This window comes from Xenia sp. Carnegie-2017, unplaced genomic scaffold (genome assembly GCF_021976095.1).
Source record: "Xenia sp. Carnegie-2017 unplaced genomic scaffold, XeniaSp_v1 HiC_scaffold_20, whole genome shotgun sequence".
NCBI classification, from domain to species: domain Eukaryota; kingdom Metazoa; phylum Cnidaria; class Anthozoa; order Malacalcyonacea; family Xeniidae; genus Xenia; species Xenia sp. Carnegie-2017.
The window spans coordinates 6,022,416-6,042,825 of NW_025813483.1; the positions used below are offsets into that span (position 1 = coordinate 6,022,416).

The 20,410-nt window shown below is 36.4% G+C and overlaps 2 protein-coding genes across 4 annotated transcripts; one reads left to right on the forward strand and one right to left on the reverse strand.

Annotated features, from left to right (window-relative positions):
- Positions 1 to 630: 630 nt before the first annotated feature.
- On the forward strand, positions 631 to 10,046 carry LOC124442000 (acetyl-CoA acetyltransferase, mitochondrial-like). Of its 2 annotated transcripts, XM_046992483.1 has the most exons (16): positions 631 to 716; positions 810 to 845; positions 1,817 to 1,934; positions 2,592 to 2,687; positions 3,546 to 3,646; positions 4,801 to 4,893; positions 4,980 to 5,030; positions 5,532 to 5,633; positions 5,701 to 5,752; positions 6,137 to 6,232; positions 6,836 to 6,949; positions 7,457 to 7,521; positions 7,966 to 8,055; positions 8,318 to 8,385; positions 8,834 to 8,966; positions 9,797 to 10,046. In XM_046992483.1, the coding sequence occupies exons 1-16, from the start codon at positions 651 to 653 to the stop codon at positions 9,803 to 9,805; spliced, it is 1,290 nt and encodes a 429-aa protein (XP_046848439.1). In that variant the 5' UTR covers positions 631 to 650; the 3' UTR covers positions 9,806 to 10,046. The 2 variants fall into 2 exon arrangements, with proteins under 2 accessions (XP_046848439.1, XP_046848438.1); XM_046992482.1 differs by lacking the exon at positions 9,797 to 10,046 and having other exon boundaries at positions 8,834 to 9,301.
- LOC124441999 (myosin-9-like) lies at positions 9,974 to 18,600 on the reverse strand. Of its 2 annotated transcripts, none has more exons than XM_046992480.1 (7): positions 18,425 to 18,600; positions 14,489 to 14,579; positions 13,853 to 14,083; positions 13,435 to 13,490; positions 11,982 to 12,669; positions 10,745 to 11,057; positions 9,974 to 10,375 (listed from the first exon to the last, which is right to left on the reverse strand). In XM_046992480.1, exons 2-7 carry the CDS (start codon positions 14,576 to 14,578, stop codon positions 10,062 to 10,064), a joined length of 1,692 nt encoding a protein of 563 aa, XP_046848436.1. In that variant the 5' UTR covers position 14,579; positions 18,425 to 18,600; the 3' UTR covers positions 9,974 to 10,061. The 2 variants fall into 2 exon arrangements, with proteins under 2 accessions (XP_046848436.1, XP_046848437.1); XM_046992481.1 differs by lacking the exon at positions 18,425 to 18,600 and adding an exon at positions 15,481 to 15,559.
- Positions 18,601 to 20,410: the final 1,810 nt, after the last annotated feature.

The following is a 20,410-nucleotide window of genomic DNA, read 5'->3' on the forward strand; positions in this document are numbered from 1 at the left end:
TTTTTGATTGTGTTGTACTTTAAAGATAGTCGTGTTCATATCGCTATAGAAAGATATAGATTTGCTTTGGAAATATGACAAATTGGTGAGCTGAACGGTGGAAAGTAGATTTATTAAGGGGAGGGGGGCTGTGTGCAATATGTATATTTTACGTTTCTATCGAAATCAATTTTGATTATGGATTTTAACATGAAAATGAGCTACCCCTTGTGTTGATGAATAGTATCGGTGTTCACGTGAATATCACGTGCTCTTGATATCTTTGGGCCATAAATCAATACTTTACGTTAGCCGAATGAAATTAAGAAAGAATCAAAACACAAGCACGGCGCCACTTTTTCACAAGGCTTAAGTTTTTCCTGCCCCCCTCCCTCTCCCCTTTTTTCCCCAAGATAAATTTTTTCCTAACATTTACACATTTTATCTTAACTTAAGGCAAAGTAAGACGCAGTGAATTTAGTAAATATAGTAGTAGACCCTAGGTTCTATTTCATGGCGCCGTCCCTGCAAGAAAATAGTGAAAATTTGGAAACTTGTACAATTTGTTAACAAACTCAGAAAATGCTGACTGGACTGTTTCGGGTAATTCGGAATCTCCGATCGGACTATTATTCGGACTTGAAGGATTGACAGAGGCGGGAAGGTTCAACATGGCTGCCAGCTTGTTATGTCGAAACTCCAAATTTTCTGCATATTTGGGCAAATGTCATCGTTCCGTATCCTTTGACGCTTGCAAAATTATTCAAGCGTTGTTTCATATACTTAAGATGATAAGATTACAGCTATTTATTCCTTAAACACATAATCAGATCTTTAAAATATGCCGTAGTTTTTCAACTAGCGAGGTAAGAAGTTTTGGCTTGTCGAACTGACAATGGTGTATACGGCCCGTATATCTACGTATAATTTTGTATGAAAGTAGTCAAATATTGCTTATATTCTATGATAAACATTTGCGCAGTGCATGTTTAACTTTTGATGCACGGACGAATCTTGATTCTTGACTCGAAGTCAGAAGAGTACATTAAAAACATTTGTATGAGAATTTGAAATATACTCTGTAGCTTTCATTAATCGTGTTAACCTGATGCTGATTCTTATCTAATTTCATACACAGGTCTTATTTTAATTAATGTGAATGGTGTTTATGTTTGCGAACATTTGAAGATAAGCTTTAATTTCGTAACGTTTCCGGTTTCGCTAATTATCTGTAATTAGTGTGATTACATAATTTTTGACAAACTTAAGAACAATTTGGGAAAGTGATTTGAACAAACGCATCGTGAATTTTCTCATATTTAATCATATAAATTTGAAAATTATACTGTGAAAATTCTCATATTTCTTTAAGAAGACATTCATTATGTTCTATAGTTGTTTTTTTGCATGTGAAAATTAGTTATGTTGCTCCCAGTTTGATTTTGAAAGTTGATATCATAGGCCCATTTCAAATGTCAAAATTTACATGAGCTGAACGCATTTTAAATGAAAGATAGTGCGGAAGCTCATCTCATTTTCTCTTGTCTTTAATGCATTTTCTACATGTAAAGTTTGACGTTTGAAACAGGCTTTATTAATTTTCATTTTATTTAAACACTCATGATTAATTTACTATTGTTCGAGTTAGTTTTATTTACAGTATAGTTGACTTGAGGTGGTTGAAGGACTATCAGGTGCAAAAATTAAATCTTTGTAGAAATTAGTTAGGTGACAATAACCACTTAAGCCACTTAAGGAACTTTGTCCCCCCGCCCCCATCCCCCAATGTCTAACTAAGCCACTTCTTGTTTACCAAATTTTCAATTATATTTCATAGGATGTTGTTATAGTAAGTGCAGCAAGAACTCCCATTGGCTCTTTCAGAAGTTCACTGTCATCTGTTCCAGTGTCAAAACTTGGATCTGTTGCCATTCAAGCAGCTGTTGAACGAGCAGGTACTTAATCAATGTAGGAAGTGTGTTATGCTCATTATGAAGCTGGACATTATTGTGACTTTAAAGATAATTATACATCATAATGTTTTGTCTAAACAAAAGACATACATAGTGAGGGACTTTTTATGAAGTATTGAGAGCCTCTTCATGAAATATTGGGAATTGGGGAAGCAATATGAGTCAAACAATTTTTAATCAATGTGTGTGAACTTGTTTATGAGTTTTATGAGTTTGTTTTTTTTGTGAAATGTTTGTACCAATTGTCGTAGAAAATCCCTGGATAACCAACTCCATTTACCTCCACTGTCAAAACACTATTTACATAGCAAGTTGAAAATATTGTTTTTACTACGCTCTCCCTGAAACTGTGTTGCAATTTAAATTATGATATATTTAATACAGAATTCACAATTGCCATGTTCTCGAATATAAACTATTTTATATGTATAACACCATGTAAATATAAAAAAATTTTTAAATTTTTTCAATAAATATAAAAGGTACTTGCTGTACTAAAGTACACACATTTATATCAGCAGTGCGTACCTTCCATAATGTTCACAATAAAAACTGACATCAATACTACTTCAAGATTGAAAGAACTCATTCCTTGTTGTTTGTCATGTACATCTAGCGTACCAACTTTTTCATACTTAGGTGTTTCCACTGATGATGTTCAGGAAGTATTTATGGGAAATGTTTGTGCTGCAGGTGCTGGTCAAGCTCCAACACGTCAAGCTGCCCTTGGTGCAGGTAATTGTCCCTCTTATTTATGGTAATTTATGATACATTCAGATAGTATTCACATTACATCCACAGTTATCCTTGGGTATCTATGATACATAACCCATTATGATACATTACATCCATAGTTGCCCCCTCAGTCACCAACTCACATCTATGATACCCAATATATGATACATCAAATCCACAATTATCCCTTCATATCAATGATCTGTGGCGCATTGTGGTCTATTATGTCCAAAGTTATCCCCTCATATCCATGATCATCTAAATTTTAGTCTATGGGATGCATATAGGGATGCTACGGTTTGTGGCTGAAACTTTCCTGCGTGTGCCAGAATTATTGAGCAATTGAGTTTGAATGAATTACACTAAAGAATTCGCGCTGTTAGTTCGTGCTTTAACTTTATACTGCGCGGAGCTAACTGTGAATATTTTCTGCTACATACAAAAAAAACCCATGAATATTCAGTCATGGAGAAATGTTACGAAAACCCCCATAAATTTCGGTCCTCGTCATAAGTTCCACAACATTTAAAATTTTTCACTGTCGAAGCTTGATGAGTCTTGGCAGTCTGATTGAGATTTGATCAACTTAATGGCCAGTTGACTTCTCTCTAAAACAAAAATTGTTTTAAATTTTTAAATTGTTTCTTTTATGTCATCGATAAAAGTTTCGTTTCTAGTAAACTTTTCAATAAATTTAATGTGATGATATTAAATCGATTGCAATTGATTGGGATATCCGTTATTCTACCCTATCCGTTATTCTACCCTATACGTTATTCTGCCCTAAACGTTATTCTACTCTATCCGTTATTCTACCCTATCCGTTGTTAACCGTGTTTATTTTTTGATTTTCCCCAGGCTTACCGACGTCAACACCTTGCACAACGATCAATAAAGTTTGCGCTTCCGGCATGAAGTCAATCATGTTTGCTGCCCAGTCATTGGCTTGTGGTAGTCAGGTATGTAAATACGGGGGAGAGGCTTACTGCCCAATCATTGGCTTGTGGTAGTCATATATATAAATACGTGGGGAGAGGCTTACTGTCCAAACATTGGCTTGTTGTAGTCAGGTATGTAAATACGGGGGGAGAGGCTTACTGCACTATCATTGGCTTGTGGTAGTCATGTATATAAATACGGGGGAGAGGCTTACTGCCCAATCATTGGCTTGTTGTAGTCAGGTATGTAAATACGGGGGAGAAGGATAGGTAGACGTTGCATTGAAAATCATTCAATTGATTCGACACTATGTTGCCGTACTTGATTCAATTGTAGAAACACAAGTAATTGTAAGTCAATAGCACATGTATCGTTAGTAATCTGATTCTTTGTTTGTCTTGTGATTTAGGTATTGAGATCTGATTACTTTTGTGTTTTTTTGTTCATTCATTGAATTTATAGCGGTTTCTATTTTTTTTTGAACTCTTCCAAATTCTCTTAAAAAAAGAAATCTACTACAATTTGAACTGGACAATCAATGAAATAAAATATTAGTTCTAGAATTACAAAGTTCGCCCCTGTTGACTTCTGTTGACTTGAATAATGATTATACAGAAGGGTCACTCCTGTGTACAACGCGTCCTCATGTCGGCCATTATTCCAGCCAGATGATTAGGATTTCTCTCTTTTTTCCAACCGTTAAAATTACATGACGTCAGTATTTAATAATGAATTCAAGTATATTTTGACTTAAGAAATGACTTCGGATCATTTTAAAGGTTTGGAAAAAGTCAAAAACCCTAATCTTCTGGCTGGAATAATGGCGGCCACCATGCGCGGCACGACATGCGCGAGGACAAAAACATCAAAGGTTCCGACACAAGTGACTCTTCTCTATATTTGTGTTCTGTGTTTTAATGACAACATACATGACGTAATCGTTTAAGTTCACGTTTTGACGGTAGCTAGTTGCGTGCCATAGCAACGATAATTTAACAACACATACATAAACAAACTAGTTTCCATTTTAATGGTTTCTGGTTTTGTATAAATTATGATAGTGAAGTCAGCTTATCGTCAATGTTCAATTCTTACCAGAAAGTGTAGGGTGACTAACTGTCCTCACACTGGTTTTGACATTTTTTTTTCTCCCCGGGTTGATCTTGAATTCTAGGAAATCATGGTTGCTGGTGGCATGGAAAGTATGTCCAATGTACCATTTTATATGAACAGAGATGCACCTTCTTATGGTGGACACACCTTACAGGTGAGGGATATGTAGGTACATTATGCGCATGCGCTACACGGAAGGATCATCGGGAACAAACGGGAACACTGTTTTGTATTTTGTAGGATGGTATTGTAAAAGATGGTCTATGGGATGTTTATAACCAGATCCATATGGTATGTTGTTAAAATTTAGCCATTTAGCCGAGGCCTAGCTTGCGCCGTTAAAGGCCTCGTCTACATTGTCAAAGGCTTGGCGTGCCTTTAAAAAGGCCTGGTCTACATTGTCAAAGGCTTGGCGTACCTTTAAAAAGGCCTGGTCTACAGGGACGTAGCAAGAACGTTGAATTGAGGGGGGGGGGGAGTTATTCATATATTCAGTTGTGCCCGAATAATTTCTTTTGAAAGTGATTTCAAAAACATTTCAGTGTTCACTAGCACCGTAGTTTTCACATTTATCTCCAATATAAGTAAATGTGCGATGAAAGTATCCAAAAAATAGTTCATTTTTTTTGGATACTTTCATCGTTTCAAATAAAGTATCATTTAAAATCAGTTTTGACATGTGTCTATAAATTGAATTTGAAGTGGAAAATCACGTTAAATCTTTCACTATATCAAATTCATAACGTCCTTAAATGTTTGATAGCGTTACCTAACCAAACTCGTTCCATTTAGGGAAGCTGTACTGAGAAGACTGTTAAGGATCACAATCTCACACGAGAAGATCAGGACGAGTTTGCAATCACATCTTACAAGAGATCTGCATCTGCGAATGAGGTGATCTCCAACTCTCTTTACATGAAGTATAATTTAATTGGTGTTGTAACTAGTCAAATCGTTGCAGAAAGGTGTTTTCAAGAAAGAAATAGTTCCTGTTGCTATACCACAAAAAAGAGGTAATTTGGGCTGTGTTTGATGAGCATGCATCTGTTTGATATTTGAAGGTTCCAAGTTTTACAGCTGCCCGCAAGCTCCTGTGGTTTCTTAAACTCCTTTTTACTTATTACTCTGAATTTTGTATTCACATAAGAGATTTTCAAAGGCAGTGGAGTAGCCAGCTCGATATGTGGAGGGGCAATGTTCATATATTCGTGGTCTATTAGGTTCCTTTGAAATCAAATGTTTTCTGCAGATTATAAGAAACTTTTGTGAATAATGACCCCTTTCAATTTTCGATGTTAGCTACGCCACCGTTCTAAGGGTGAAATATCTAATAACTCCGACGTACAATTAAACTTTAGTAACTTCATATTCTCCTGTTATTTATTTTATAAAATAAGGAAAACCCGACATTGTCATTGACGAGGATGAGGAATTCAAGAAAGTTAATTTTGATAAATTTACTCAACTTAAACCAGTGTTTAAGAAAGAAGGAGGTTGGTAAAGTTTGTTTCATCATCGTTCATCATTGTTCATCATTGTTCATCATTGTTCATCATTGTTCATCGTTGTTCATCATCGTTCATCATTGTTCATCATTGTTCATCATTGTTCGTCGTTGCTTAGCAAGTTCAGCAAGTTTCATGAATTTTTTATCCTATATAAATAACCAGATGATCTGAACACGCGAAAAGGATTGGAACTAGTTGTCAAATAGAAATCCTTTTCTCGATTAAAGCATCGTGGATATCTGTTTATTTCAGTTCTAAATTTATATTTGAGTTGTAGTTGTTATATCTCAACATAGTTACCAAATTTTGACTGGTTTTATAATAAATGAAAATCCCACAGCCAAAGAAATTTATTTTTCTTTCAAATCATTCAAACAACATCCTTTTTGGAGCTCTGATTGGTTGAAATATAACTCTAAGATAACTAGGAAGGCGTTTATTTCGATGTATTTGCACCTACCTTACACTTAAATGCTCTAATTTAACTCCAGATGTACTTGACTGAACTGCCTACGTTCTACTATTCCCTTAAAATACCATCACTTCAGCTATCCTTCAGTGTACCACTATGTTCTTCTATATCCTTAGGTACTATCACTGCTGCCAATGCCAGCACACTAAATGATGGTGCAGCAGCACTTGTCTTAATGACTGGTAAAGTCGCTGAGAAAATGAACGTTAAACCTTTAGCAAGAATTATTGGTATGAATAAAAGAACGATGTACCTTGCTATAGCGTACTTTAAAACATTCAAACGACTGCAAACTTCATTGCATTTTGGACAGGACCCATCGTGGGGGGGAGGGGGGGAGTAGTGAATATTCATTTAATCAGATGTGCCCACTTACTTCTTTTGAAAATGAATTGCCTTTCAGAGAAATCTTTCGGGCACAACTGATTTTTGAATAGCCATTTTGCCGTCAGGCATGGTGATACGATTTCTTGAAAATTTTAACATAAAACATGCTCCAAAAGACATCATCTTGTAAACTTTTAGATATTATCTCTTGTCAATATAACTCAAATTTCGAGTTTACAAGATTGTTTCTTTGAACATGTTCAAAACGGGTTTAAAACGGGTTCAAACCATTCACATTTCTTGAAATTGTCGTGCTCGAAATATGATTTTTCAAAATTTCAGTTTCATATGTTGTAGATTTTGTCAAACATTTTGTGTTTCCTCTCAAGTGATATTTCATTTACTTCGAGGTTTCTGTGATGCAGCTGTTGCGCCAATCGACTTTTCTGTTGCTCCTGCTTCAGCCATGCCTAAGGTAAATTTTGCTGATTTTTTTTCATCGATTTTAGCCCACTGCAAGCTATGGTGTTGTCTATAAAACTTTTTGCGACGCGGTGTATTTTTTCAAGCACTTGATGGAACTTTTTACAACGTCGTAAAACTTTTCGACCACGTGATAAAACGTTTTGTCACTTGATGAAATTTTTCAAACACATAATGAAACTTTTCAGCCACGTGATTAATACTGTCGATCATGTGAGGAATTATTTTTGCTACGTCATGAATCTTTTTCATCATGTGACTTAACTTTTCAACCACCGATACTTTTAACCACGTGATGAAACTTTTCAACCACAAGATGAAATCTTTTAAACACGTGATGAAACTTTTTAAGCACGTGGTGAGTTTTTTAAACTCGTGATGAAACTTTATGGGCAAGTGATGAACTTTTTAAACACGTGATGTAACTTTTAAACAGCTGTTGCAGTTGACTGGTCTAAAAAAGGAGGATATTACAATGTGGGAGATAAACGAAGCATTCAGTGCTGTTGTCCTAGCCAATATGGCGGTATGTGTGTCTTACATGAAGTTTATGTAGTTGTCCTAGCCAATATGGCGGTATGTGTGTCTTACATGAAGTTTATGTAGTTGTCCTAGCCAACATGGCGGTATGTGTGTCTTACATGAAGTTTATGTAGTTGTCCTAGCCAACATGGTGGTATGTGTCTTACATAAAGTTTATGTACTTTGATAAACTTCTTTTTTAATGAGTTTTTGTCTTTGTATGATTTTGTGCTTGATATGAATAATTTGCCGATGTTTTTTTGTAGATCTTGGGTTTAGATCCAGCTAAAGTTAATATAAATGGCGGAGCTGTTTCACTTGGGCATCCTATAGGGTGAGAAAAATATTGATATTTTCTTCATAGATTCTCCGCGGAAATTGAGATGGTACGCGTGCTGAAATGTGTCTTCGAAATATGGAAATTTAATCAGTACATTTCTTGTTTCTAACAATAAACTTTGAAACCTGACCTGCTTATCCTTAAGAACACATAAAACATTGTCGTTGACGAGTACTAGATTAAGTAGATTTGTAAATTTGCAAAAATATTCCGTTTGCGTTTTAATCCAACTTTCACGAAACCGGCTCCTCAACAACAATAGGTGGGTGTGCATGTTACGGCAGCCATGTTGGTTATCAAATACAAAAGAATATTTTATCAATGCCATTGTCGGCACCGGCCGACGTGGGCGAGTCACGTTGTTTGGTAATTCCGAGGAGATTGGTTGCAATCCAAGAATATCTCCACGTGATTCAAGCAGAACGTTTTTCTTGTTTAACAGGATGTCAGGTGCTCGCCTTGTCGGTCATCTTGTTCATAATTTGAATCCTGGTGAAAAAGGTTTAGCAAGCATTTGTAATGGAGGTGGAGGCGCCGCCGCTATTGTCGTTGAAAAATTTGATGTGCATGAAATGGTAAGATTGGCATAAGATCTATGTTGAGTTAATGAAGTGTGCTATACTATGGGGGCTGTTTTGTACTTTGACTTTAAACTCCGCTTGGAAATCTAAAATTGCGAAATTTATTTGCGTAAAATATACGAGGAAATGTACCACGCGGTTCGATATTTATCATTTACATATTATTCTGTGGAGTTGAACATGAATTTCACATATTTTAATTAATATTTCCCATTACTGACAAAGTACATATCATTATCCCGTATGTTCCTGTTTGATCCCACGTAATTGTTACATCAGTAATGGACCCATGTGATCCCCTTATTATTAAATAAAAACAATGAAACGTGTGCGCTGATTGGTCAATAACTATGTTTGCATTAGCCAGTACAAACTGATCTGAGCTTAATCATTAAAGAGAATATGCAAATCAATCGTGAATACATGCTAGAAGAAAATTGAAACATTTGTTTTATCTATATGTTTCGCATTATTGTTATTTTATAAAATAGATAAAAGATGTTTTTCGTGTTTGCACTGGCTGGTGTGAAAACTCTCGAACATGTTCAACCCTCGACCTTTGTTCTTGGCTTACATTGATCTGCTCTTGACTTCTCTCAAAGGTCTCTTCGGTTTCATAAGCCTGTGCAAACACAGTAAACAACTTTTATTTCTTTAAAAAAACACAAAAAAGCCGATACTTAATAAATACTCAAAATGTTATTCGAACTTTTTTACATGAAGTACATGTTATTTGTAGTAGACTAAAACAGCTTAAACTAATTGTAGAAACCTTTAGATTAGAATATTGATTACGGTAGTGTGTATTTTGTTTTGTTATAAAGGTACTCTAGCAGTCATTGCCGTAGCAACCTGGATAATTACCGGGGAGGAGGGTATTCACATATGAATGGTAGGCCGAATTATAAAATATACATGTATGAATCTTTGCCTCCTACTTATCGAAGTCAGCTACGTCACTGTTCGCAGTCAACATTAAACTGTCAAGTAATACACCAAAATTTACGTACAAAAATATATTATCGTATATTCAATTTTACATGTATAATGTACAGCTTGCAGTTCATACAAAAATCTAGAGAATAAGTTTCATACATAAGTCGTAACTCGTGTGATTGTCGGGGAAGATCTTCCCGCCTTTTCTAACGCTACTTTGTCTTTTTTCGTCGATTTAGTTCGTTCGTTTACAGATTTTTGTGTTCTTACATTTTTTGCCTTTGAACGAGCAGTGTCTTTCTTTTCCGATTTTGTTGAGGTCTGCTTCACAAGTTTTTTTTCTCTCGAATCACGAGTATTTAAAGGATGGTGAGACAACTCTGGGAAAGGAACGTCAGTCGTGCTTGCATCTTCGTTTCTTTCTCGAATTTGAGTGTTTAATCGTTTTCGAAGAGGTGAAGCTGTTTCTATCGTGAAAATGGAACGAATTTCTTCATTATCTCTTCATTATGTGGACGCAGAAATAAGTTGAAATGTTTTTATAAAATAAACACAATACAATACAATACAATACAGTACAATACAATACAATACAGTACAATACAATACAATACAACACAGTACAATACAATACAGTACAATAAAATACAATATGATACAATACAATACGATACGATACGATACAATGCAATGCAATGCAATACAATACAATACAATACAATGCAATGCAATGCAATACAATACAATACAATACAATACAATACAATACAATACAATACAATACAATGCACTACTATACGATAACATTCAGTAATAATTGATTAAAACTTCATTACCTTCTCCGTCGATTTCTGTTGGTTGTTTTTCATCCAAAACCTGTTTAAGTTGAGTACTCGTTTCTTCAAGTAATTTTCTCAGATCTCTATACTCCTTGGACATTTCGTCTCTTATTTCGTTGACGCTTCTTCCTTGGTTATCCATCAACAAATGATTATTATTACTATAGTCCATACTTGATAAACTCTCCTCCAGTCTATTCTCAAGTCGCTGAAGTTTACAAATGAGCACGTGACGCGTAAAGTCAACTTCAGCCACGCATTTCTCCTGAGTTGCTTCAAGTCTTTCTAACAAAGTGGTGCTTTCAGAACTCTGGAAAGAATTCACACAATCAGGGGTAGCATAAAGGTCTCACTGCCTAAAACATATAGGGCCTCACCAGTGCTGTAGAAGGGGGAGGGGCGCTTGGGGAGAAGCTTCCCTTCTACCTTTGAAATGGGTAATTTTAAAATGGCATTATTGACAAAAACGTCAAGAGAGCCCCCCTCTGATAAATTTAGTTCTACAGCACTGGGCCTCACTGCCAGGGACATATAGGTTCTCACTGCCAGGGACTTATAGGTTCTCACTGCCAGGGACATATAGGTTCTCACTGTCAAGGACATATAGGGTCTCACTGCCAGGGACATATAGGGTCTCACTGCCAGGGACATATAGGGTCTCTGCCAGAGACATATAGGATCTCGTTGCTAGAGACATATAGGGTCTCATTGCTACGGACATATGGGGTCTCACTGCCAGGGACATCTATGGTCTTACTGCCAAGGCGGAACATATTGAGCGTTTATTGCCTAGGAGTATAAAAGGGTACCTACCTGGGACTGATGTAAAGGATATCGCTTCCAAGGTAGTATTAAGCTAGCACAAACAATAGGGTTCACTGCCGGGGGAAGAGAATAAAGGTTTTCACTGCCAGGGACATATAGGGCTCACTGCAGGGGGAGGAGAATAAAAGTTTTCACTGCTAGTGGGAAGGGCTTGAGATTCAGAAGAAAAACTTCCACAATGAGGACTAACTTGATTCGCAATAAAAGATTACCACCACCACCCCCTTTAGAGACCTTTAGCAAACATAACTTTGAAGTTTATAATGGTGTTTGTATCGTGATATTAATAATAACAAAACGTTTACTGTAATTGACTTAAAACTTGGTCTCAGTAACTTTTACCTAATTGAAAATCATTCTTTATCGTGTACCGAAAATACTATCAACCAGTAACTATGGCCTTTCTTACCCTCAATTCCAACCATCCCTCTGTTTTCTTCATTCCTATCATCTCTAGCAACTTTTCCATCTTCTCCAAATCATTCTCGAAACTCTCGTGTTGTTTTGCCCATTTCTTTTTCAAACTTTGGTACTCCTTACTTCGCGATCGCCTGTGGTGTGAAGACCGTCTCTTTTCGTGCGACGAAGACTCGTGTGAGTGGCTACCATCGCTTGTATCGCGTTTCTTATGAATTTTTCCGTTCATTCTCCTGGTGTCTGTATCCTTGTAACCGTCAGTATCATTGAATGTCATCTTACCTCTCCTGGTAACCATTAACTTCCCACCATCACTAGTACCCGTTCTCCCTGAGCGATCACTGCTCTCGTAAATGCTGGATAGCTTATCGTGATGTCTCCTTGACTTCCAATGTTTATTTTGTCGGAGCATGTCATCTCTCGTGCTTTTTTTATGAAGCGATCCTCGATGGCGGCGATGGTGTTTTACCGCTTCAAGGTCTGAATCGCTTGCACTGCGAAATAGCTTCCCGGAAAGTTCGCGTTTGTGTTTAGCGCGTTGCGTGCCGTGTCGGTGAAAATGTTCGTGTTCTTTTCTTTCTCTGTTGGGTGATTTTTTCCTGCGATTTTCCTTGTTGTTGTCTGTCTTTCTCGTGAAGAAATCTTTCACTCTTTGAAAGAGTTTTGGTAAACTACCTGTCCTGTAAAGAACGGCGATAATACTCGTGTTAACCTTCTTTTGTGCAAAAATTATCACCGTTAAGATAATTACATCAAGTTCATTGTGATGTACTCAGGTATAGTCATAAGATAATCATTGTCTTCAATGTTCTACCAACTGAACTGCAAGACCAAAGGTGGACTATAGCCCTATTCACACGGCATAAACTATACTGGGTTCAACCCAGGTTAAAATTAATCCGGTTTCTACCCAAGTTAAAAATTAATCCGGGTTTAACCCAGGTTCATTTTTGCTTGTAAACACTACTAACCCAGGTTTTACCTGGGTTGAACTCAATCTATCTCAAGAAGTAGGTTGAGTTTATCCTAGGTTGAACCTAGTTCAGTAGTGTTTACACGCAAAAAAATAATCGTGAGTTAAACCCGGGTTAGTTTATGACGTCTGAATAGGGCTTATGATGATATTTTCAAGCATAGTTCTCACTAGCTTCTCTATAACATTTTACTATCATAGATAATGTCTTCGCGTTTTGTGATGCGTCCACTTGAAAAAGTGTCGTGGCAAAGTTGAAAAGTCCATTATAAATTTGAGAATATGTCTAATTTGACTTTCAATTAGCTACTGTTTTTCAGCTATACCAATGAATGGTTTCATTTACAAATTTGTGCCTATATTTTTATGAACTTTGAAACTTGTAATTTCGAATATTGTTCTATGAACAAATAGTTCTTGGAATCAAAATCAACCTTCCTTAAAGTCTGTATGAATTAATACACTTTCTTACGTTATCTCTTCTTTCCGTTTTCGATGCGATCTTGATTTGTGTTTTCGATGCTTTTCCTGTAGTTAAAAAAACGAGTTCGTTTACTGGATAAAACACGAAGCACTTTTTTGGCGTTAGATGAATAGATTAAAAATATTGGATTACTTCTAGTGCAGTTTGTGAGCGGAATGTCTGCTAACTGCCAGCAAAATCAGGCTAAGTTTAAAGCGGGCTTTGCGAAAGTATTTGTGAAGGTTAGAGATTATTGAAAGAAACTCTTGGCGCATATAAGTAGATGAAAAACAAATAAAAATCAACAGCTATCCAACATACATTAAGTGGATAAATAAAAGTGAAACTATCAAGACGTTTTTCCAGCTACAGAAATTACAGGATGCTGAATTGCCTGGCGTCTTTTTTTGTTTGAATTTTCACCTACTTTATTTGATTTTCGATGATATTGATATCTTGTGTAATCGTTGTAAAGTTCCGGTATTTTTTTTCTGGAATCTTTCGAACCTTGTCGCATTTGCTGTTTTTCTGAAGCATTATTATAGCGGCGTCTACCGCTTATTCGGTCTTTGCAATTGCGTTCAAACGAACTCGGTTTCTCGGAAGTCAACAAATGAATATTTTCATGTGTTGATAAAATATCGTCGCTCTTCGCTTTCTATATAAGGTCGAACTAAATGGTTAGCTGTTAAAATCTCCACCCATATCACACGAATAGGATTGGGTTCTATGCTGTGAATGATTTGAAACCACGACATAGTGAGTAAAACTGGGTTCTATGGTGTTGACGATTACGTCAATGAAAATGACGAATGAAAATACTACACCCAGACACGCGTGTGTAGTTCAATCAATTTTCACTCCGCGAGAGAATCTCGAAACACTGAACACGCGTGTCAGGGTGTAATCTCGCGTTTCTATGAGTGTAAGATTTGGCTTCAATTATTTGCTTCAGATGGCGTTCCATGTATTTTAGTTCAATGTTTGAAACACGACAAAAGTGAGTAGGACTGGGATGAGGGTGTCAAAGAACTTCTCTTCGTATTCAGCTACTGTCTCCTACATAGATTTCAACTGTATCTCTTCCTCTTGTGTTATCCTGGACAGATATTTGTTTGGCCAAAATTGGAGGTTCTGTCGATGTCTGTGACATTCTACGTAGAAAAAGATTAATACAATATGAAATTATGAACTTTACGATTTTGCGTAATATAAAATGTTTTATGCGTAAGCCCGTGTACATGCCATGTCTTACGAGACTTGAAGAAATTTTGCAGGTGTGTTCATCTTTATGAAATGTAAAGTTAGGATCTTAAGGTTTGGGAGAATGCCAGTAAAGCGTGACAGCACCATGAAAACCGAGTTTTATTATTTTTAAATATTCTTAAGTATGGCCACAATGTAAATTGGAGATGTTTTTAAAACATTTGAAATACAGCGGTGTTGTGGTGTACGTTATTGAACACTGGACGTTGATAATGATTATCTTGTTACTGTACTGTATTTTTCTATAATATTAAGATATGAAAGAAACTAGAACTGTGTTTTGAAATATCATCATAGTCCACAGTTGATCTGTAGCTCATTTGGTAGAACATGGAAGACAATGATTATCTTGTTACTATACCTGAGTACATCACAACAACGTGATGTTCTTATCTATGATATGAACATATGAATTAAACTAGAACTGTGTTTTGAAATATCATCATAGTCCACAGTTGATCTGTAGTTCAGTTCGTAGAACATTGAAGACAATGATTGTCTTGTTACTATACCTGAGGACATCACAACAACGTGATGTTATTATCTATGATATTAAAATATGAATGAAACTAGAACTGTGTTTTGAAATGTCATCATATTGTCCTCGGTGGTCTTATACTGATGTTTTCAGAAACTTCATGCAACCGAGGAGGTAGGCGCTCAAAGAATAAGATTTTCACGCCTTTAATCAACAATGGACATTAGTTTGATGTCTTCCATTTTCATAAAAATCTCTGATGATTGATTATTAGGAAAAAGTAGAAACAATTAAAACGTAAATAACCAAACCTGACAACAAAGACCAAATTTCATGAAAACATCAAACAACTGCAGCAGGTGTTTCTGTAAATCAACATGTTACATTCTCAAAACCATGCATGTACAAAGAAACAGTTCGATTAAGTAGATGCTAGCCACAGCGTCGCTGATCGAAATGAGATAGAAAGGTATCACTTGTTCTGCCTACTGTGTATGGAAAGTTAATGGGAAAATCATATGGATATCGTTATTAACTTGATATAATGCTTAGCTGGTGTGGTTACACAAACATTTGATAGTTAGCGAGAGTTCATTGGAGTGCTTGATCTTGGAAATAATCGTTCGAACATATGTGATAGTCTCATTCTAGTCATAGAAAATTATTTGGATATTTTATTCTATAAGAACGCGTGCTGCTTGGATGAAATTTTAGCCAAGCAATAATAAGATTGTTATTGATCATATATGCACAAATCCATAACTATGAAGGGAGAAGATTGTTATTGATCATATAAGCACAAATCCATAACTATGAAGGGAGAAGATTGTTATTGATCATATAGGCACAAATCCATAACTATGAAGGGAGAAGATTGTTATTGATCATATAAGCACAAATCCATAACTATGAAGGGAGAAGATTGTTATTGATCATATAAGCACAAATCCATAACTATGAAGGGAGAAAAGTATTTACTCCCGTATTCTAAAAGTTCGCGCAAGCTCTCAATCGTTGCGTGGGTGCAACGCAGATATAGTGCTTCCACTAAATGACGAACTCGAATGGAAAACTCAGTTTCTCCATTGATGGAAAGATTTTCGCTAAAATATTTCACATCAAGCAAATTCCGAAAAAGCAAGACATCTTGAGATTGCAAAATATGCATCAAAACAAGACGAGAAGTGAACTGTAAATTTCGACTTTATTTCAAAGTCATCCACAGACAGAATGATATTTAAAAATTCGAAAATTTCTTCTCGTTTTTTTGATGCATATTTTGCAATCTCAAGATGTCTTGCTTTTTCGGAATTTGCTTTATACTGTAGTTCTTTAAATTGTCGGCTGGTCATGGTTATTTCACATCAAGCAATCGGTGTAGTGAAAATATACCCTCTTCGAATAATAATGGAGCGATTTTGAAGCTCCACAGTGCGTGTGAACAGCGAATGCGCGAATGCGAGTCGTCTTTTTAAATACAGGCGATAAAGTCCCAATTTTGCAATGGGCTGAGCTGTGCAGATGTATAACATTATCTGAATAACTAAATATTTATTTAAATTATATCATGTCGTCTCGTTCTTATTAATAAGTCTTCGGAATTGTTTCGATGTATCGTACTTTTAAAACACATTTCAACCCGTAGACACAAAATAAAGATAGAAAATAAGAGCTCCGAGAAAGACTGGGTGTTTGATACCCCAGCTCTTGTTTGTTTTTATACAAGGGTCTCGATGGGGTTTACCGACTAGCGATAAACAGGTTTTATAATTAACTGCCTACCGACGAACCAGAAAAAAGATATATAATGATTTCCAACAAAAATATTTGATGACTAGCAACATTTGCTTTAATTGAAAATCTTAGAACCATTTTAAAGAACGTATTTTTATCAATTTTGTAACATAACCTTTGACAGTATTGTACTGTTTGTACAGCCTGCGCCGAGGTGGTTTTCAAACCTTTTAAACACCACTGGAAAATACTAATCTCCTTTTGCAACGATCAATGATCTTATAATTAGGTTTATTGATTACGACAAAGTAAATGGTTTGAAGTAAATGGATTTAACCCGGGAGTATCGTTACGACAAACATGGAAAATTTAACGACTCACGAATACTCCATCGAGACCCTGTTATATAATGAACATCAAGAAAAAGAAATGTTTATTTTTTGGAATTTGTCTCGAATTCCAATAACAATCTTGCACTGTTGACCTGCAAGCGTGTGCGTGACTGCAGTGAATTGAGCTCTTGGTGATCATGCGCCTATTGAAAAATTAACGAATTTTACCTTTTATAGCTCTTTTGGACTCTACTCATATATTTTTTTTATTTGTGAGCTCGAATGAGCACTCCTTCATATTTTATAACTTATTTTGCATGTATTAATTACTTTTATCAAGTACGGAAGACAATTAGGCAAAGGATGTTGCAGTTTGATCATAGATTCAAATTACCTTCATTGTAAAGTTCACAAATTATTTTGTTTGATGGTATGAAAGATACCTCTTAACTCTAACCTGATAAAACCTTTATTGGCTTGCTTTCTAAAATATTGCTACAGCGATCTAAAGTCAAGAGAATTTCTTCTAGTCGATAAATTTATTGCTGCGAAAAGACAGTTTCTCTAGCACCAAGCAATATTTGTTAATCGTTTCAATTTCCGTTTCTCGACAGGATTTGTTTACAACGCACGCAGAACGAGTATTTAAAAAGTGAGATATTCTTAAACTAAAGGATATTCGTTAACAACAATGAGCAATCGCGCTTTCACATTAAACGCGTTGTCGTCATTGCGAAAGTCATCTTAATACCGATTTCCGTTCGACCAACTATTGACAGTTTTCTTGAAGGCATTTTAAAGAAGGGATGTTGGTCTTTTATGTTTAAATTTAGTATTTATGAATTATGAGTGTAGTATTCATGACTAAATGAAGACGGTCGACCGTGTATTACATAATCGTAAGTCGCGGTATACCGTGTTTGTATCATGAAGGAACTTTATATAAAGTCATATTTGGTCCGCTACTTGCGGTTTTATTATTGATTTATTTATATATTGTAATTGGATTTGGAACTCGTAGATCTCATGTTTTATTGGTTAGAAAATTTTATCTTATAGCAAAGTCGTACTTATGCTAAATTTCTGTATAGAAACTGCTGTTGTTTGTTGTTCGTGCGAATTTTATCGTAGGTCAAACATTGCACTTATAATACCCACGGCCTCTCGTATAAAGTGATAAATTCCTCACCTTCTGAGTGTCTCGAGCGGAAAACCTCAAAACCATCCAAATGTTTTAGGTTTATCGCAGGTAATCACAAACATTCGTGATGGTTCGACGTCGAAATTTCGCGGCCTTTCACGTTGTTGAAAATTGTTAATCTTCTAATCTTTCAAGACGCGATATTGCATCGTTTTCATCTTCTATTTCTCCCCGTTTGTTGTAAGACGGTAGCCATGGCGATGGAAATGTGTTTGTCTAATGTATTTGTGCATGTTGAGGACGGATGTGCCAGATAGTTGAATGTTCGCCCTTTCCCCCGGTGGCAATCTTGTGCTTCCAAATCTCTTTCGTGATTTGAAAGTTTAACCATTTTGAGGTATTTATAACTGTCACAGTAGTGTGTAAGTTGAACATGCAAGTACTATATCATAATGTTCTGATGTAATTGGACACCAACTTTGTAACTGGCTAATATTGACATAAGAATGTTCATCAACGAAACCACGATTTTTTGACGATTTCCGATGTAATGGTAATAAAGGGGATTTTTACTTTGGCCTACAAGTGCAAACACGTATATATACGACATTAAATACACGAGGAAAAAATCAAATAAACGCATAAAAATTGAAATAAGGATCCCATACCCTTGACAACCAATCTTTGCCGAAAATTTCCCCCAACCTTTTCCTACACCTTTTTCTTTTTCGAATTTACTTTATTTTCGGTCTTTGAATACAACGAACCACCCAGATAAAGTCTAAGAGTACTGTTTATTGAAGTGGCTATTCTCTCTCTCGGGCAGTAAGTCGGTACGACTAGCACTGTTTATGGTTTGGGTTTGCTTTTGATGGCCGATCTCCAAGCCGCTCTGTTGCTTGCGGCCGTCTTCCAGTTGTTAGGTGGGATCTGTCTCACTTTCATGTGTCGTTTTACGACGTCTTTGTATCTGAGTCTGGGTCTTCCTTGGTTTCTCTTCCCTTCGCATAGTTGTGAGAACAGCAGTTGTCTTGGGAGTCTTTCCTGATCCATCCTGTGTACATGCCCCAGCCAACGAAGGTTTCTTTCTATCAGAATGTCTGCCATCGAGGGAGGTTAGCACGTTTCAGGATTTCAACATTTGTTATCTTGTCCTGCCATTTGATGCTCATGATATCTCTCAGCTGTCTCATCATAAAAGCATGTAGTTTCTTTACCTGAGTTCTGTAGATGGTCCATGTTTCTGCTCCATAAAGGAGGGTTGATAACACCACAGCTCTGTAGACTTTGCATTTTATCCTGATTGTCACATGCCTATTGTTCCGCAGTCTCTCCTGGAGCTTGCCAAATGCTGTACTTGCCTTCCCAATCCTGGCCTTCAGCTCTTTCTCTATTTTTGAAGAGCTGGAAACAGTGCTTCCAAGATATGTGAAGTCCGTGGCTTGGACAAGCGGGATTTGATCGATGGTGATGTCTTGTGGCTCAGGAGGGGGATTGTGAAGTTTGATCGGCTGATACAAGCACTCTGTTTTCTTGATGTTTATCTTAAGGCTGAACTGGGTAGCAGCCTTTGAGAATCTGTCAACAAGCAACTGTATGTCCGATGCAGTGTGAGGCACCAGAGCACTGTCGTCCGCAAACAGCATCTCTCTGAGGAGGTGTTTTGTTGTTCGTGATTTTGCCTTGAAGTGGGAGACATTGAAGAGATCTGCAGTGTTTATTGAAGTGCCTATTGCGTACATGAAAACAACGTGCATTTTTTTGGATCGAAACTTATCATTTTCCTTTCACTTCACCTGCTTTTGAAAATACCCAACATTAATAGAAATTGATGCATTCAAATTTCGAGCAGCCCGCCTAATTTTGATTGACAAATCATATGTAGAACACGACAAAACCTTCCGAAATACGACAGGTTTTCAAGAGTTGCATTTTTTGTTTATGATTTTGCAAATGGCGCAGCTAATTCTCTAAAGGGATCGAAAAGGCATCCACGAAATGGCCGAAAAATATTTGTAAATTCTGCAAAAAGAG

Bases quoted from the DNA above. Each gene is read 5' to 3' on its own strand.
- LOC124441999 (XM_046992480.1), bottom strand. From the start codon at position 14,578: ATGTCACAGACATCGACAGAACCTCCAATTTTGGCCAAACAAATATCT. The intron at 13,491-13,852 runs GTAGGTGAAAAT...TTTTAACTACAG, and splicing joins ATCATCGAAAATCAAATAAA to GAAAAGCATCGAAAACACAA. The intron at 11,058-11,981 runs GTAAGAAAGGCC...AATTCTTTCCAG, and splicing joins AGGGATGGTTGGAATTGAGG to AGTTCTGAAAGCACCACTTT.
- LOC124442000 (XM_046992482.1), top strand. From the start codon at position 651: ATGGCTGCCAGCTTGTTATGTCGAAACTCCAAATTTTCTGCATATTTG. The intron at 4,894-4,979 runs GTGAGGGATATG...TGTATTTTGTAG, and splicing joins ATGGTGGACACACCTTACAG to GATGGTATTGTAAAAGATGG. The intron at 5,753-6,136 runs GTAATTTGGGCT...TTATAAAATAAG, and splicing joins TGCTATACCACAAAAAAGAG to GAAAACCCGACATTGTCATT.